Source organism: Pogona vitticeps, chromosome 3 (assembly GCF_051106095.1).
Source record: "Pogona vitticeps strain Pit_001003342236 chromosome 3, PviZW2.1, whole genome shotgun sequence".
Classification (NCBI taxonomy): domain Eukaryota; kingdom Metazoa; phylum Chordata; class Lepidosauria; order Squamata; family Agamidae; genus Pogona; species Pogona vitticeps.
In genome coordinates, this window is record NC_135785.1 from 212115053 (window position 1) to 212135305 (window position 20253).

The window sequence follows — 20253 nt, forward strand, 5'->3', positions numbered from 1 at the left end:
TTATCATTTAGTCATTCAGTCATGTCCGACTCTTCATGATCCCATGGACCAGAGCACGCCAGGCCCTCCTATCCTCCACTGCCCCCCGGAGTTGTGTCACATTCATGTTGGTTGCTTCATAAATTAATACACTATAAATCAACAAGGAAATATTAGATTAGATTTAGGCTCTTTTGGGATATATCAGGCAGGTAGGGGAATAAGATTTTGTTCTATAGACAGATCTATTAAATTAATTGATTTTGTGTCTCTGTGCTATTTTCTTTGGAAGGGTTTGTGTTCTGCTGTAGCATAATTAGATACTGTTCTTCTTTGGGTGGAGCCTACAGGGAGTATGAAACATGGGCATTGTAGAAAAAGTATGAACTTGGGGAAGACTGCAGGAATGCTTCCTGCACTCACTGCAGTAGCTTTTACTGAAAGGAGTGGGAGACAGAGAAGAAAATGACAGTCTACCACTGCTTTTAAGACCCTCCCCTCCCAAACAAAGCCTGTCACCCAGCTGCCTTGTTCAGCACTGACACTACAAAAGAGCAGCAAGCAGCAGCAGAGGGTTTACGTGTCTCTGGCAAGGAAATGGCGGAGAAGTCTCTGTTCATGGTGGGACAGATATGAGTGAATCTCAAGACATATTTCAGTGATGTATTTGTGCAGCCAAGGCAAGGAGTCAAAAAAGAAGGCACTTTTCTTCCCAGGAGCTGATGTGCCAGAGAAAGACAAGGATGGCATTGGCATTCTGACACTGTCAGCTTGGGGAACAGCAGTGCTGTTGTATTTGTGGCTGGGAAAGAGATTTATAAAGAGCACCAGGCATTGCCTTCCATGTCATTGCTATGCAGATCTATTATATACAAGGAAGAGCTTACTCCCAGCCCATCTTCCTAGCAAATCTCTCCTGTGTAAAGCAGCATTGAGATTGCATGAAAGGGGAATGGTGTATGACCTTTAAGTACACATATGATGGGGGGAAGAAGAGGAAAATGAGGGGACTCAGGAGGGCAGTATTCCAGAAGTATGTGATACTGAAATCACTCCTGCTTTTCCAGCTGTACTTGTCCCACCAGTTACTGGAACAAGGAGTGATGACAAATTAGCAATGCCTGTTAAAAAAAACTGGTGCTCCCAGGAAGTCAATAATTTGGAAGTATTTTAAACAGTTTATCTGTGAAAATTCTCAGTCATCCAGGTTAGGTTATCTGGAAGTTGAGTCATGGCAACTGGACTTCTTTCTTACTAGGCTGAAACGTTTCACTACTCATCCAAGTAGCTTCTTCAGTCTGAGGAGAGTTGGTAGGAGATGCCTGATATATCCTCCAGGTTGGTTTCACTTCTCTCTGGTCTGAATAGGCTCATTAGAAGGACAAAGGACTGGGGGTGAGGGAAAAATCCCACTTCCACAGTTCTCCACCCATTGTCATGGGTCCTTAACAGTCATTACATTGGAGAAACCAAACATTCACTAAACAGGAGAATAGCCAGGCACAGAACCCTTAGCCAAAGGGTGGTGCCAGATTTATATTGAATGTCAGGCAACTAGTACAGCAGTAGGTGGCCAGGAGATAGGTGGCACATTTGGCAAGTGACATCTGGAGCACCAAGGTGCAAAACATATCTATTTCTCCCTGACAGGATACTGGTGGGAGGTGGAGGCATCAGGCACAGGGCTACAAACAAGGGCAGGATACAGGTGAGTCCTGTTGAATGTAAATATGATGGAGGAAAGCCACAGAGCATAGAACATTCAAGAGGTTCTGAGGGACGTGCTGTAGCAGCGGAGTCTAGCTACCGAAAAGCAAGGTCTGTTTGTCATGGAAAATGACACAGTGGCAGAACTACAGCGCGGTTAGATGAAAAGTATATGGTGCATGGCTCACACACGTAACCTAAAAAGGTGGCAGGGCATTTTCACCACAGCGTCTGGGGCAGTGAGCTGTCACAGCACAGTCAAGAAAAAGTGGGATTGCCACTGCACCATCTAATCCAAACTGTGGAAATTCGATGGAACTCTACTTTCTACCTGCTTGAAGAGTGCTGGAGCAGCAAAGGACACTCCATGATTTGGCACTGGAGACTTCCATTTATGTGGCTGCTCCTCTGAGCGAAGAAGAGTGGGATTTTATGTGCACCTTCCAAAGCTTTAAGAGTGCAGCACAGGTTTTAGTGGGGATACAGCCATCCTTAGTCAGGTGATTCCAATGTTCTAGGACTTGGTTGGCATGATGGAAGGCATAAAGAAGGATGTATAGGTGTGTGGGGGGGGGCGAGTTCCATCAAGCTTTTTTCCTTCCTGAAGGTTGCTCTAGCCAGCAAATTAAAGGACCTGTTCCACTACCAGTTTGCCTCCTTGTGGAAGAAGGAGGAGCACATTCTAGCAATGTTCTTGGACCCATGAATTAACAGTAGACAATGGATATTAAGCAGCACCAAAAGTGGTAACAATGGCAGCCAACTTTTCATCACATGCAGCAGCAACTAGCGAAAAAGGTCTGACTATTACTAAGAGGTCACACAGAGCAGAAAGAACCAACAGTGCTCATAACAGGCCAAACAGCAGTACCAGCAGTTCTATTCTAGGGCACAAATCCCTCACCTCCACAACAACAGGGCAGACTTTATGGGACACTGTCTTGATATGCACGGCAGAGACACCACCCCAGAGAAAGGACGTGGCAGAGGCATCCGTGCAAGAACCCCCCAAGCCAAAAGATCCCTTTCCATACAGAACAGAGGAGTCTATTTGGGAAAGGCTCACCAAGGTGGCAGTGGGGCTGCTGTCTTGCCCACCAACTAGTGTGCCTAGTGAGAGAGTGTTCTCTCAGGCAGGGGACATGGTCACTCCACACCACTTGTGCCTAGAAACTGGGATTGTAGAAAAAAAATATTGTCCTTAAGGTTCCCTTGAAGTCCCCTTTAAGTACGAGAAAATAGCACACTCTGCTCACAGTACTGGGTACGCCGTGCTTCAGTCTGCTGACCCTTCTTTCTGCCTCTCTCATTCTTCCAACTGCTACTCCAAGACTATGCTCATTCAACTGTGCTGTGCTCCATGCTATTGGCACAGATCCACCCACCACAGGCTGCCTGCTGCTCCAACCAGCCTGCCAGTGCTGCCCACAGTGCGACCTGCCCTCTTCTTCTCCAGTGCTGCTGGCATTCTCACCATCCGGGCCTCAATCAGTATGCCCGTTGCAGTCCTCTCCTGATATGCAGGCACTGCTGGCTGTTGATATGCACTCTTTTTTCTTTGCACAATCGCTGGGCAGGTGTCAGGGGATGCAGGGAAATCTAAACATGTTTTTCCTATTTCAGTTTTTTTAAAAGAGGAATGAAATGGTAATATAGTATTTACATTGACTGCAAGGGTGTTCCAGATATGCAGAAATTCTGACTTTTTAAAATTCCAAATCCTAGGGGCTGTAATTCCAAATTCTGAATCAAGATCTTGGTGCTTGTGTACATCCTGAATTCATTCAGATAAATCCAAAGACCAAATGCATGAGTGAGATGGAATTCAGATCTTTGGAAAATTACTTTTTAAAAAAATCTACAGCAATCAGAATTCCCCAGTGACCAAGCAGGCTAGGGGATTCTGTGGGCTATAACCCATAACTAGGCCCAGTTAGAACAGAGAGCTATTGAATCAATAGGGTTTACGTAAGCATTGACACAAGGCCTGGTCATTCAATGGATCTAGTCAAGTTTGGAGTAAGACTTGGAATTGCTTGGGATCTGTAGTCCAAAAAGGAAGGGATATTAGCAAACGCTGCTGTCATTTTAAAGGAAATGCTGTCCTCCCATCTTCACTTACTTGTAATCCCACTGCTGCTACCTGTATGTAGAATGTCCCCCAAACACTGGCAAAGAATTGCAGATTGTATGTGCCCTTGTAATCCAGCCCTTGGATCCTCTCCCACAGTGTGGCATGGCAAGGTGGCGGCCCTTCTCTCATACTTTTTGTATCGTGCACTGCTTTTATGGTATCCAAAAAGTACTGTTGCATCGAGAAGCCTGCCCAGTAATGGCACTGTCCACTGATTTTATAATAGCAACTTCAGAAACTTCATTAGCCTTGGGGTTGCTTTAGATAGTATATGAAAATTTTAGAAAACACCAGGTTGTTGGTACAGGCACATAAATGGTGAACATGTTTTATAGCAGTATTTGTAAAAGCTTGCATTTTCTTTGCTACAAAAGGCATTGGCTGTGGGCTCATTTTACTTTGTAAAATGAACTATGGTTTTATATATAAATACAAAATGTTACATATCTTAACCCTTATACACCAGGATGGGGCATTTTAGTTTTCCCCTCCCCTTGGTCATCATTTGTTCCAGAATTTATGTAGAACTAGACCTACAAGGCTTTCTGTGATGTTGTCAGCTGAATGTAACAATGTCCTAAAGTTTCAGGTACTTCCATGTGCTGGGTTGTCAGACAAAAAAGGCTGGGGCAAAGCATTGTCCCCAGAAATCTACTTTTGATTGTTGGGTGGGTTTTTCTCCTAGCCAATAGGATGAATTGGGATGAAAACTTACTTAAATACCTTTATTGGCATAATACACACATTCAAACATACAAAAGTGCAAAAAGCAGCTTGTGGAAACGGCTCCTAAAAGACTAAGACTTCAGGTTGGATTCATGAGCTGAGTTAGTTTTGATTATGTCCAGCAGAAATTTACCAAAAGCATTCAGAGAATTCTCATCTGTCTGCTGTAGAATAGAACTAAGATAGGCTTTATCGGTGAGCCAGGGCTTTCGTTGTGGTAGAGAGGCAAAAAATTTATCCCTCGTGGCCGAGTGGAATGGGCAATGGAAAAGGATGTGGGGCAACGTCTCTACAACATTCAGCACGCAAGGACAAAATCTGTTGTTGAAAGGAATATTGTTAAATCGGCCCGTTAGCACCGCCGAAGGGATTGAATTACAGCGGGCCAAAGAAATCACCCTTCTAATTTCGGGGTTGTGCAGTATGATGTAAATCGGTGGCCTACCTACTACCAAGGGGAGATTCCAGAACAGAGGTGAACAAGATCTGTTAGCGGCTCTTAATAAGTCTTGTGAGTTAATGTCAGCCAACCTTTGTTTGACAGTTCGTAGGGCAGACTGGAACGGAAGAAACCCAAGGGTGTCCGGGTCTAGCCCGATCTGTTTGATCTTCCTAAGCCAACCATCTACTGGGGGGCAGCTATCTTTTTTTAGATGGTAAAGTAGGCTTGTTTGAGAAGTGTCAAAATACATTCTTAGCCAGTATTTGCAGGTTCTATACCAGGCAACATCCTTGAGTGGGAGTTGTCCCATTTCGAGGCATAAAGCCTCGTAGGGGACGCAGTTTGGCATAGCCAGGATTCTTCTCAGAAAAGCTGATTGGAAGCTTTCTAGTGATTTATGGTAAGCATTGATCCAAATGGGAATACCATATAGGGCTTGAGAAATAGATTTAGAACTGAATATTTTGAGGGCTGCCGGGATTAGGCGGCCCCCTTTATTGTAGAAGAATCTGGAAATTGCCATTGAGGATATTTTGGCTGACGTTTGTGCCATATAGCGATGGCCAGCCCAGGAGCTGTCGGCTGAAAATAACAGACCCAAATATTTAAAGGTTCTCACCTGTTCTATTGGATGTCGTTTGAAAGTCCATTTATATATTTTACGGGATTTAGAAAAGACTAAAATTTTCGATTTCTGGTAGTTTAGTTGAAGTTTATTGGTGGATAAGTAGTCCAGACATTTGTTCATTAGTCTTTTTAGGCCCAGCCGAGACCGCGAAATAAGTACCGTGTCATCGGCATATAAAAGGACTGGAATCTTGCAGTCACCAAGAGTTGGAAAATGGCCATCAACAGTCGATAGTTCTGGGGCCAAGTCATTTAGGAACAGGTTAAATAAGGTCGGGGCCAGTGGGCAACCTTGCTTGACTCCCTTGTTTGTAGGGATTTCTTCAGTAAGAAGGCCATCCCATGAACATCTTATTCTGCAAGACGTGTTAGAGTACAATTGCCTGATGGGATTAATCAGATTAGAAGGCATTCCGGTTCTCTCCAGCTTGGACCAGAGTAACTGCCTATCAACACTGTCAAAGGCTGCTTTTAAGTCGAGGAAAGCTACAAATAATTTTGAGTTGGCTTTAATGGAGTACTTATAGGCTAGATGAAAACAAATGTCTCGTGGTGGGTTGTTTTGTTTGTGTATTTGTGTGTATATATCATAATGATGAGCAGCAGCCATTGCAGACTTTGGTTGTCAAGAAGTAGTCTTTGTGTGGGAGGTTGGGATAAACAGGAACTTTTCCCACGCATCCAACCCACACTTCAAACCTTTAGTTCTGTATGCTAGAATTCCAGTAGAATCAGAAAATGACAGTCAACTCACTCAATATAGGTTTTTGTTTTAAATCATTGTGAATGAAGGTTCGGGTTGTTGAAATAAAACACTTCTGAAACATGCTAAAAGAATTGGTAGCTAAACTTTGCTCCCTGGCAATGCATTTAGTTTAACAGACTTCTTGATTGGGGGATGTCTCATGTACAGTGAAAGCCAAACCTCTGTCTATCCCTTTTTTCACTTACAAATCAGATGTTCAGTATTTTTCAAAATGCAAATGCATAGGACAATTTTAGTTACTGAAGCCAAAGTATTTTAATTTTTCTTTCTTTCCACAAACCAAAGCAGCAAGATGAATTTCATAAGGACATTTAACCAACTGATGTTCAACATCTGCATGATTAATTTACAGATAGCTCATTTTGTCTCATGGACAGCTTATTTTGTCTTATAGGTCCAAATGATGAAGATGAAGATGATAGCTAGGTTGGGTTGGCCTGGGTCCCCTAATGTCAGCATAAAAACATCTCTGCTCCAGATACCATTTGTTATCAATGACTTGAATTTGAAATTTCTTCCCTCTGGCAGAAGACTCCCTGAGCAGAATTAGGCCAATGCAAATGCAAGGGGAAGATGTATTTGCTGATTTGTCTTTCCACTTGACAACTTCAACATTACCTCTTAGGCTGCTATGGAGGATCCTCCAAACTTCCTGGAAAACTTGTCCAGGCGAATTCAAAGAGGATTCAAAGAAACCCACTTAATCAGATAGACTCCATGGACAGCTGGAGGCTTGTTATCTGTGGAATGTTAGTCCTGGGGTCCATAGATAGTTTTTTCACATCAATGACTGCTAAACCAGTCCTATTTTTTAACAACATGGATCTCTGTTTACATCAGGTGAGCTATGGTGACATAGTGTGTGGGGCAATAATATTTCCTAGACCCAACAAGCATGCTAATTGGCAACCAAAAATGATGATTTCTTTTTATGATGTGATCCAGCACATGCTTAATCCTGTTGAGATCAATAGAGACAGACATCCTTAACCTCGACTATGATATATGCAAAATAGATACCATTAAGTTTTTAGATTATATAAATTATTAGTCAGATCCAAACTTTTACAGTCCTACTTAGAGAAGATGCATTGAAATCAGGGTTCACAGGCTCAAAGCCCCAAGATCTTCTGAGTTGCAAGAACTTTGATATATTCTGCTAGTCCCCTTGGGCTTCTCCATTTCCTTTTTGCATAGTTGCAGTTCTCTTTGTAGCTGGAAGAGAGACTGATTTTGCAGGATCATTATACTGTTACATGCCATTCTTGTTGTAATGCAAAGTAGTTAATAGTAGTTTGGTCTTGAATGGATATTGAATAGGAAATTCCAACCGGAAGGAGGCTTAACAGTCAGAAGTATTACTTTGGGTCCATTTCCAGCAATCAAATGTTCACTTACACACACCACAAAAGTAGAAGCCCCTGACAGGGGCTCAGAAAGATGTGAGTAGGAATACTTTGGGAACAGTTTGGTTTGCTCCAGCAATTACATTGCATGATCACCAGGAAAAAGAGTAGATCAATCCATCCCTGTAGGGGACCAAACAGCAGGCTAAATGTCTGTCTGATCATATAGTCACTAAGCAAAATATAGCAATAGTTCAAAACACAGGCACATCAGACTGTTCTATGTACTTTTAATTTTAATGCAATGCTCTTGAACAATGAGTGTATCAAAATCTAAGAAACATTCTGTATTAAGCACAGGTGGATACTCTATCAATTCATATATACATGTCTTCATCTTTTTAAAATAAGTCTGCACTAAAATAGATGACCTTGAAAAATTAAGTGTAGGAGGCATGGTGCCACATAGTACAGCCTGTTTCCTTACTAAAAAGTGAAGAAGAAAAACTAGTGAAAATGGAAGGCAGCTGCAATCAGCATATCTATCTGTTGAACCAAGACTCTACAATCATTACCTTGAGATGGAAGACTACTAATTCACACAGCTCTATAATGAAGGTTGTAAAATATTTCTATTTTCCACATATCTTGTAGAAGTCCTCAAACTCTGTATATACGAGGTGCCTCTTCTTTGCCTTTCCTTTCCTTTCCTTTTCCTTTTCCTTTTCTTTTTAACTAGAACACTCTTGGGGATGACTATTTATTTATTTACTTAAGGTTAACCTATCATTGCTGGGTTTCCCTTGAAACAGTTATTATGTAAGATATGCTGATACTCTGGCTGAAATACATAAAAATACAATATAAAAATTAGAACAATAAAGAATAATGTCATGAACAATTTGACAAGTCACGAAAAACTTGTGTAAATTAGTAACTTTTCAGAAGGTATCTGAAACTCTGTACATGTTTGGCTCCCAAACTGTGAGTGTGGTGTAAGGGGGTAACAGAATTCTATATTATATGGTGTCATGTTACATAGTGACATGGATAAAGATATGACATGGTAACATTATCATTGGTTGTGGAACAGTCAACTAGGCCTCCTGTGATGATTTCAGTGGTTCATAGAATCATAGCATCATGAAGTTGGAAGGGCTATAAGGTCACTGAGTCCAACCTCCTGCTTAGTGCAGGAATACAAATCAATATCTGTCAGGTATTTGTCTATGTTTCTCTTGAATGCCTCCAGTGTTGGAGCACTCACCACTTCTTGAGCTAATAGGTTCCATTGCCACAATGCTCTAACAGAAGGTTTTTCCTGATATTCAGTTGAAATCTGGCATCCTGTAACTTGAGCCCATTGTTGCGTGTCCTGCACTCTGGGATGATCAAAAACAGATCTTGCCCCTCCTCTGTATGATAACCTTTCAACTATGTGAAAAGTGTTATTATATCTCCCCTCAGTCTTCTTTTCTCAAGGCTAAATGTGTCGAGTTCTTTCAGCCTTTCCTCATAAGGCTCAGTTTCCAGCCCCCTAATCATCCTTGTTGCCCTCCTCTGAACTTGTTCCAAGTTGTCAGCATCTTGTGATCTACAATCCAAGATCCTTCTTGCTTGTAGTATTGCTGAGTATCCCCCATCCTGTAACCATGTGTTTGGTTTCTTTTTCCAAGGTGCAGTACCTTGCACTTAGCCCTGTTAGATTTCATTCTGTTGTTTTCAGTCCAGTGCTCAAACCTATCCAGATCATTTTGAATTTTGTTTCTGTCTTCCAGGGTATTAGCTATTCCACCCAATTTTGTGTTATCTGCAAATTTGATTAGCATTCTCTTTATCCCTTGATCCAGGTCATTAATAAACATATTGAAGAGCACCAGGCCCAGGACTGAGCCTTGGGGTACCCCACTTGTTACTTCCACCCAATTTGAGAAGGAGCCATTAATCATCTCCCTCTGAGTACAATTCTGTAGCCAACTATGTATCCACCTGACAGTTGATCTATCCAACTCACACCTAGTTAATCAGAATATCATGGGACACTTTATCAAAAGCTTTGCTGAAGTCAAGATATGCAATGCATTCCTTCTGTCTGTCAGGGAGGTTACCCCATCAAAAAAATGAGATCAGATTAGTCTGGCAGGATTTCTTCTTGAAAATGTGTATTGGCGTCTAGTTATTACTACATTGTTTTCTAGGTGCTTGCATAGTGATTGCTTTATAATCTGTTCCATAATTTTCCCTGGGATTGATATCAGGCTGACTGGTCTGTAGTTCCCACGTTCCTCCTTTTTGCTGTTTTTGAAAATAGGGACAACATTAGCCCTCTTTCAGTTATCTGGTACCTCACCCAATTCCCGTGGTTTCAAGAAAATAATGGAGAGTGGTTTTGAGAATTCTTCAGCTAGTTCCTTCAGTACTCTTCCATGCAGTTCATCCAGCCCTGGAGATTTGAACTTGTTCAAGGTAGTAAGGTATACTTTGACTACTTGTTTATCAATCTCCAGCTTCAATCCTGTCCCCTCCACCTGCACTTCACATTTCTCTGGAGGGTCATAGTCTGTGCTTTGGGAAAAGACAGAGCTAAAATAGGAACTGAACACTTCTGCCTTCTCTTTGTTGTCTGTTATCATTTTTCCATCTCCACTGAGTACTGAGCCACTGTTTCTTCTCTGTCTTTTGCTATGCACATGACACAAAAATTCTTTTTTTATTGCTTTTAATGTCTCCTGCTAATCTCATATTATTTTCAGTTTTTGCCTTCTTAATACAGTGGTGCCTCGACTTAAGAACGTCTTGAATTGCGACCAATTTGAGTTACGACCAGCTCCAGCCGCAAAATTTTGCTTTGATTTGCGACTGGAGCTTTGAGATGCGGCTGGAAAAAAGGTGAGGGGAAAGGCAGGGAATTTAAACTGCTAACCGTTGGTGGACAAAGAGGCTGCTTCTCTGTAGCTCTTTTGCCCCAGTGGTTAGAGAGTATGCCTTCAGAGGAAGTTTTGCACTGTCTGGTAATGCTTTCTGCTTTTTAAAATGCCTATTCTGAGTGAGTACAGGGTTTTGCAGCATGGGTTTAGACTGGCGGGGGGTTATGTTTCTGTGCTGTGATGGGTATTGCTGCGTTTGGTGTTTTTTTTCCCAGTGTGGTTTTTTCCCTGGCCGGAATGGATTAATCACGTTTCTGATGGGTCTTGCAGTGTTTTGTTTTGTTTTTTCAGTGTTTTTTTTTCTGGCCAGAATGGATTAATCACATTTCCGATGGGTTTTGCAGTGTTTTTGTGTGTGGTTTTTTTTCCCCTGGGCCGGAACGGATTAATCACGTTTCCAATGAGTCTTGCAGTGTTTGTTTGTTTTTCGGTGTGTGTTTTTTCCCGGCCGGAACAGATTAATGGGGTTTCAACGTATCCCTATGGGAAATGGTGCTTTGAGTTACGACTAACTTGAGTTACAACCATCTTCCAGAACCAATTAAGTTAGTAACTGAAGGCACCACTGTACCACCCCTGCAATTCCCTGCTAGTTGTCTGTATCCTTCCTTTGTGGCCTGGCCTTCTTCCTACTTCCTATATGTGTCCTTTTTGTTTTCTGGTCCTCTCTGAGCTTTTTGTAAAACCATACTGGCTTTTTTTGCTGCCTCCCACCTTTTGTCTTGTTGTAATTATTTGTAATGTTGCCTTAGAATTTCCTTTTCTAGAAACTCCCACCCTTCTTAGATCCTTTTCTTGTTATGATATCCTGCCATGGGACCTTACTTATCCTTGTACTGAGTTTATTTAAATTGGCTTTCTTTAAAAATATAGCATATATGTGTGACTAAACTCTGCTTTGGTTTTCTTTGAAATCAAGAATTCTAGTAGAACATGGTCACTCTTACATAGGGTTCTCTTTACTGCCCCTTCCTCCACCAAGTCATTTCTATTTGTTAGAATCAAGTCAAGGATAGTTTTTTTTCTCTCTCTACTTTCTGTAGGAGAAAATTATGAGCCACACAAACCAGGAATTTCTTGGAAGGGCCTTACTTGGCAGAATTTGCCTCTTAACAGGTATCAGGATAATTGAAATATCCCATTACTACTACATCATGTCTCATTGAAATCTTTGCAATTTATTTTTTGAAAGATTCATCTCAATCCTCTCCTTGATTGGGCTATTGGTCGTAGACTCCAACTACCATGTTCCTTTTGTTTTTCACCCCAACTAGATTGATCCAGATGCTCTCAATGGGACTGCTGATCTCCTCTTGTATTTCTGTACAGGAATATGTATTTTTGATATATACTGCAACTCCACCTCCATTTCTATTCTTTGTTCTTTTTGAACAATTTATATCCTTCAGTTTCTGTATTACAGTCATGGGAGTCATCCTACCACATTTCAGTTATTCCTATTAAGTCATATTTACCCTCCTGAACTAAGATTTCTAGTTCTTGTTGGTTTCCTGGTGTCATACATAAGCACCAGAAATTGTGTGATTTGTGGTCTGCTTTTCTTTGAACATTTTTTCATATATTATTAATGTTAGTGCTATTATTTACCCCATTTAGAACTGTTTGGTCTGTTCCTCTTCTTGTGCATAAGGCTTCATCCATCTTTATCTCTGTGCTTATTTCTCCCTCCCCCTTCCAATTCAGTTTAAAGCCCTCCTGATGAAGTTGTTTATGCTGTGGCCAAAAACATTCATCTGAGTCTTTGTGAGATGCAAGCCATCTCTTGCTAGTAGTCCATCTTCCAGGAAGCCTAGCCCATGATCCCAAAAATCAAATCCCTCACGTTCACACCACTTTCGTAGCCAGTCATTCACCCAAAGTATTTTTCTTTTCCTTTCTATTCCTCTCCCTAGTACTGGCAGGTTGAATGAGAAAATTATCTGGGCCCAAAAATCCTTAGGTTTCCTTCCCAGAGCTTCAAAGTCTGATGTGATCTCTTTGAAGTTGCTCTTGGCTGTGTTGTTTATTCCCACATGGATGAGAAGGAAGGGATATGTATCTGTGGGTTTTATATGTGATGCCAATCCTTCTGTCACATTCCTAATCTGTGCTCCAGTGGAACAGCAGATCTGGCAGGTCCATGGTTTTTCCCAGCATACATCAGTTTCAATCCCATGTAGCAGGGAGTCTCCTGTTACAACTACTCTTCTCTTCACCTTTTTGTGGGGTGTGGGTTCAGTGCCTCTGCTTGGCTGAGTTTCAGTCCCTCTCATATACTCCTGTCAGATCTTCTCTTTGACTTTGTCTGCTTGCTATCTCCCAGACTCCTCATTAAGAACCTGAAAGCAGTTTTGAAGTTCCACCAGTGAAGATAGTGTTCTCCTTCTTTTGCTCCTAACTGTGACTTTCTTCCATGGTGCTTCTTCCACTACGTTTCCTCTCTCCTTGGCATTCTCCTCTGCCTTCCCTTGTAGCTGTTCTACCCCCAGTGCCTCCATTGACTGCTGCTGCTGCTCAACACGTCTGTCAATGTATACTTCATCTTCCCTCATAGCCTAAAGTGTGGCTACTTACTACTTCAGTTCTCTCACTTTTTCTTTAACAGTGCCACCATTTTGCACTTGCCACATGTTTATGCATGTAACACTCAGGCACAAAGACAAACATTGCACAAACTTTGCAGGTCACCACAACTGAAGTGTCTCTTCCCTCCATAATCCTGCTTAGCTTTTGATTTTAATTTGCTTGTCTATGAATGCCCTTTCCTCTCTGCCTTTGTCTCCTTGGTCTCCCCTTTTCTTTTGTCTCTTCCTCCAGTAGACCTTTCCTTCCTATGTCTCCCCCACAAAACTCCTGTTAGCTCTCCCTGTTAGCTCTCTCTGGTCACAAGCTCCCTGGGTCCTTCTCAGCTTTATTCCTCAGCTGTGCTCTGTTAGGAGTCAGCAATCAAAAGGTTGACTGATTGTCTACAGGAGAAGTCAGTTTGTGAGTTATTTAGAACTAGGTGTGTCATTAACAGAACAGTCATTAAGAGTTCTCACACTTGGTAATAGACTGCAGATCAAAGAAATAACACTATGTGTATGTGTATCCACATATATCCATGTGCTTTTGTGTTTAAACTGAACAGCGAGCATATAGGCTGGTTTCACATTAGATATGTATTTGAATAAAAAATGCTGCATCAGTACTCTACAGAATGGCCTACCAAACAGTTCTGCTCATTCAGGGAGTATTGATGTGTGAGTAATCCTATTTCCTCTCTCATAGCAATACACCTTGGCAGCAGGTCAGTGAGCCCTGATGCCAAGAAGAGAAGGTGAAGATGAGTGCCCAAGCTTTCAAACTACCTCACTTACAAGATCAAACTTTCCTTTCCTTTAGCACCACTCAACCTGTAACATCACCTGGAGACTAAGGAAAGTGTAGAAATTTCCTGAGACTTCAGCCAGTTCCCTAAGACCTTGCAGTTCTTAAATATTTTCAGACTCTGGGGTTGGCCTTTATATAGAAATGTGCAAAATACACAGGCAGTGTACAGACTATCTGAAGCAGTGTGGAGGCTGGGCATCTGTTGAAAACCCGAGTTGTGCAGTGGCAAATGGACGGATGATATCCAGGCTTTCACACAGGATGTTCATAGCTTGCATCAATCTGAACATAGGAATGTTCTTTTGAAGTGCTACAGGAAAAATTGTGCAGTCTGTTTGCATCAGCTAAAAAGAATTAACCCAAATAAGATTTCTTGCATTTCACCATCTCCTTTCCATATGTTAGTTCTTAATTTTGCTGGCAAATCCTAATATTAAATACAGTGTGGCCCCATAATCGTCTTAGTGACTTTCAGAGACATTGAGCTACTTTTTTTATTTCATCAATATTTGGTTCAGTAAATCTGAAACAGTAATAGCATGGTGGAAAAATATTCATGCACTCAGTAATAATTTAAAATTAAAATACCACTTCTGTAAACAGAATTCCTTATCTGTGTAATGTTTAACCTAAGTGTAGGTAATTTGCAATGAAATATAATGTTTGATCATTTTAAATTGTGCAGCACATCAGTAGGGCAAAATTAGATTTGTTATGCATCAATAAAAGTAGGCAGGGTTTATTTTTCTTCCATTATTCTGCACATTTTCATTTTTAAAATTTTATTCTGTTTTGTTATTCTTCTGTTAATATTGAATACATTCTATTATTTATTTTGTAGATTCATTTCATCTTTATTCACATTTATTCTCACATGTGGAATCAATAAAAAAAATAGCATCCCATACCTGCAGGTTGGAAACATGCAATTGACAATACTGTCTCTGAATTCTGTTACCACATTCTCTTGTACATGTTAGGTGGGACTGGCAATCTTGGAGCTGTTAGCAGAGCAAGCAACAGCTAAGTTAACTAGAAAATTCAGCTCCTGAATCTTGAGATGATTAGCAGGTACACTTGCCCATTTTGAAAGAAAATAACTCCCAGGCTCCTATCTATCTATCTATCTATCTATCTATCTATCTATCTATCTATCTATCTATCTATCTATCTATCTATCTATCTATCTATCTATCTATCTATCTATCTATCTATCTATCTATCTATCTATCTATCTATCTATCTATCTATCTATCTATCTATCTATCTATCTATCTATCTATCTATCTATCTATCTATCTATCTATCTATCTATCTATCTATCTATCTATCTATCTATCTATTTATTTATTTATTTATTTATTTATTTCATTCCTTCCTTCCTTCCTTCCTTCCTTCCTTCCTTCCTTCCTTCATTCATTCATTCATTCATTCATTCATTCATTCTATTTATATCCCACCTATCTGGTCGTTATCACCACTCCTAATTCTAGGAAAAGAAGAATGCTAGTATTCCTAAGAGAAAAAAATCAGATAGAAGAGATTATATGAATCTTATTTCCAACTATGGTAGTAATGTGGAGAGCCATGGCTGCTTCCTGCCTGTTAGCAACCAGGGCAATATATCTCCTCTCAAAAAGAGGGTTAAGAGATAAAAAGTAAGAAGGAAGTGGCATAACAGCCCTGAGATCAATGTTTCTTGGCATAGAAATTCTACAGAAGACATTTAATATTAGAACTGGTTAGTGTGTGATTCATGTTGGAAATAGACCGCTTTCTTCCATATATATGGGAGTCCTGTGTGAACTTACTCCATATATTTACAATGTTCTTGAATTTCAGGAGGGCTCCATGGATAGCTTATATGAACCAGTTAAAGAAAATAAAGATCCACAAGAATCTGTCTGCATGACTAGCAGAGCCAACACCCCTGTACATGCCTCTGTGAAATGTGGACCTCCAGAAAGATCTCAGTCTCTGGTAAGTGACACTAAATCACAATGTCACACTGCTTATTTCCAGTGTGTTTTCTTTAAACATTCAAGCTATTTTTGAACTTATTTATTCTAATCAGACTGAAGCTGAAAGGAAGCTAGTCTTTCCAAAGCTCTATATCAGGGCTCTGTTTTCAAACCTTTGGCCTTCCAGATACTTTGAACACAAAATTGTAGAAGCTGTAGCCAAGGGGCCAATGGTAAGGAGACATGGCGCTTATAAACCCAAACATCTGGAAGACCAACAGTTCCTCAGTGGCACCCTTGTTTTATACTTCTGAATATATGTTCATAAAAACAAGCCATACCCCTTTCCTTAAAAAAATCAATAATCATTGGATCAAGATATTGGCCTGCTGTAGCTCATGGACCAAACTAAGAGCAGGATATATGCCTCAGCCAAATATTTCTGAAGAGTGCTTCACTGATCTAATTATAAGCCACCCTTATCAGGTACCTTATTTGCACAATAGACTCTTTCCCACTTCCAATTATGTCATTCCCATTGGGCAGGCAGAACTTCTCAACAGGATTTCAGCCACAATGTATCTTAGTTTGAATCCTTAAAATGGCATGAATTTATCCTCCCCAAATGATTCAATAACTAAATAATATTCCCTGTATATGTATCCATCTCAAACAAGCTTAGGTTGAAATATGTTAGACTCATGGAGACAACTACAGTATATAATCATTGTAATGGAAACTAATGACCATTTTCAGCTATAATGATATTGATCCATGAACAACAATTAGTGGTGTTAGAAGGGATGTGCATCTCCATCAACATCAAAAGTGAGGGTTAGATAAGCAGCGAAGTACTGATATTTATAGCTATCAACTATCTATACAGTAGTCTACTCAGTAGAAGCTCGTAACTTCAGCGTCATGAGGGAAGTCACTCCACTCTCAGTTTTAGTCTGAGCTATACACGAGCTATCCGAGGTGCTGAATCCTATTTTCAAAATAGGCTCAGCTCCTTGGTTGCTTTCTTTAAAGTTTATACTAAAACCCACAAGGATTCACCATCTGCAAAACTAAAGTTGTCAGACTTAAGATACATCACAGTGTGTACAGCTGTTGTTAGTTTCTCAATCACTGATTCTTCAGATATTTTGAATTTCATTTCACAGTATCCTTGATCATTGGCTGTGCTAGTGGCAGCTCCTGAGAGCTGTGCATTGAAACATAAAAGGCCATATTAAATTGAATTAAATCATTGGTAAACCTAGCTCATTATTGTCCTCTCTGACTGGCAGCAGTGGCTGTTCAACATTTTCGATAGGATTCTTTCCTACTGCACAAATCTCCTGACTGGAAATTTCTGGTATTCCCTTGTTGCTTTCCATACAAGTGCTCCCCAGTTCTTACCCTTCTTAGCTTCCGAAATCAGACAAGATCAGATGTGTACAGAATGGTGAGGCTGAAGTCCAAAACATAAGGACCAAATCCTGGAAAACACTATTCTATAAGATATAACTTGGATAAAGCAAGCAAAGAAGGTGCATCAGAAAGAGAGAGAGAAATCAGTTAAAGATGTGGGTTTCCAGGATTTAGTTCCATTCTCCTTATTGTGATTTGTTGAAAATGAAACTGCTGAAGCCCTTTCCTTATTTCTGGCACAAATACAAGCCATCTGTGCAATGTTTAGCAGCATTTTTTTAATAAAATGATGCACAATATCTTGGGTGAATGCTGTATGAATCAACAGATGTTATTTTGAAACACAGCATGGTATTAACAACGGACCTATTTCAGTTATCTCTTGGAAATCAGGTCACCATGTTAATGTATGTTACTAAAATTAAAATGGTAGCATAAAGGATAGTCACATAGCCATAGAGGGCAGGCAGACAAGACAGACTGCTTACAATAGATTTAGCTTTCCCCCAGTTTTCTGAATGAACATGTATTAACTCTCACTCACCAGGATAAAACATTTGCATTAAAAAAATACTTCACTGAGTGCATTTTAGAATATGTTCTGACCCTATGAAAAATCCAGTGTACTGAGAGCTAGCAGTAGAATTAGGATTGTAATTGTTAAGATTTAGTGTGCATGTCTTCTATTTACCAAACCCACCAGGCATCCAGATGCCCCTCCTGGATGCCACTAATCAACTGAGAAGCATCATATGTCACTTTTGCTTCTCAAAAAAAATTAGCATTTTCTGTACCCTCACTTATAAAAAGATTTGTTGTCCCCATGTATTTTTATTTTAGCCCGCTAGCGTGGAAAATAAATGCTTTTGAGTTTGAGGGCCTGTGTCACAGGGCAAGTGGCTGGAATGTAGGAACATGGGCCAAAATCCTGTTGCAAAAAACCATTTGAGCATGCAGTGATTTTCCCACTCCAGGGTGCTATCTTTTGTGCCACTAATTCTGAAACTCAATTTGGCATAGTTGCTGATTTTGCAGCTAGGTCATGACTAAGCACACAAAAGACAGAGTGGGGAGAGTGGGCAGAGACCCCTTGTGCAATTGCTTTTCCATTTCATGCTTCCCTAACAGGGTTCTGGCCATTATTTGCTACTCTCAAGTAAGAATGCATACATTGTAGTGCTAGTTTTGTGTTGAATCTGCAACAGAAGGTGGTTCTGGGGGATTGCATGAAAATTTGTTGTTGTTGTTTAGTCGTTAAGTCATGTCTGACTCTTCGTGACCCCGTGCACCAAAGCATGCCAGGCCCTACTCACAATTCATGATGGTACCTTCGATGACACTGTCCATCTATCTCATCTTCTGTCGCTTCCTTCTCCTCTTGCTTTCAGACTTTCCCAACATCAGGGTCTTTTCCAGGGAGTCTTCTCTTCTCATGAGTTGGGCAAAGTACTGGAGCCTCAGCTTCAGAATCTGTCCTTCCAGTGAGCACTCAGGGTTAATTTCCTTCATAATGGATAAGCTTGTTTTCCTTGCAGTCCAGGGGATTCTCAAGAGTCTCCTCCAGCACCACAATTCAAAGGCATCAATTTTTCCGGGGTCAGATTTTTTATGGTCCAGCTCTCACTTCCATACATTGCTACTGGAAAAAGCATAGCTTTGACTATGCGGACCTTTGTTGGCAAGATGATGTGTCTGCTTTTTAAGATGCTGTCTAGGTTTGTCATCACTTTCCTCCCTCCTCCCAAGAAGCAGGCGTCTTTTAATTTCATGGCTGCTGTCCCGTTTGCAGTGATCATGGAGCCCAAGAAAGTAAAATCTGACACTGCCTCCATATCTTCCTGTTCTATTTGCCAGGAGGTGATGGGACCAGTGGCCATGACCTCAGTTTTTTTTATGTTGAGCTTCAGAGCATTTTTTTTGTGCTCTCCTCTTTCATCCTCATTAAGAGGTTAATTCCTCCTCACTTTCTGCCATCAGAGTGGTATCATCTGCATATTGGAGGTTGTTGATATTTCTTCCAGCAATCTTTATTCTGACCTGGGATTCCTCCAGTCCAGCCTTTCGCATGATGTATTCTGCATGTAAATTAAATAATCCGGGGGACAATATACAGCCCTGTCATACTCCTTTCCCAATTTTGAACCAATCAGTTGTTCCATATCCAGTTCTAACTGTTGCTTCCTGTCCCACATATAGGTTTCTCAGGAGACAGATAAAGTGGTCAGGCACTCCCATTTCTTTAAGGACTTGCCATAGTTTGCTGTGGTCCACAGTCAAGGCTTTTGCATAGTCAGTGAAGCAGAAGTAGATGTTTTTCTGGAACTCTCTGGCTTTCTCCATAATCCAGCACATGTTAGCAATTTGGTCTCTAGTTCCTCTGCCCCTTCGAAATCCAGCTTGTACTTCTGGGAGTTCTCGGTCCACATACTGCTAAAGCCTACCTTGGTGGATTTTGAGCATAACCTTGCTAGTGTGTGAAATGAGTGCAATTGTACGGTAGTGCTGCCAATATAACTTGTTTATTTATTATTTGTTTGTTAAATCACAGATGTTCTTTTATTATTGTTTAGGATCACTCATTAAACTTCTTATATTTGATTACACGTTTGCTTATTCAGGTGTTGTATTTACTTATTCACATTAACCAACTCATTAATATTCTCTGACTATCTATTTAGTTTTACTATTCCATTTATCTCATTCTCTCTAACTCTCCACAATTCTCCTCTCTAACTCTCTACAATTCTCCTCTCTAACTGCCTCCCTCTGTCTGTCTTTTTGACTCCACCCCTCCTTTCCTCTCATAGGCTCCTGCACTTGAGCTTCAGCTATGATAGACAGGAGTGACTT

General features: G+C 40.7%; 1 protein-coding gene across 2 annotated transcripts in view; it reads left to right on the plus strand.

Annotated features, from left to right (window-relative positions):
• The window catches only part of SAMSN1 (SAM domain, SH3 domain and nuclear localization signals 1), a 218261-nt gene that overhangs the window by 104362 nt on the left and 93646 nt on the right, over positions 1–20253 (plus strand). For both annotated transcript variants that reach the window (XM_072994045.2, XM_072994044.2), the window contains exon 2: positions 15869–16006. In XM_072994045.2, the coding sequence (XP_072850146.2) occupies positions 15878–16006 (129 nt within the window). In that variant the 5' untranslated portion in view covers positions 15869–15877. The remainder of the gene's footprint in view (positions 1–15868; positions 16007–20253) is intronic.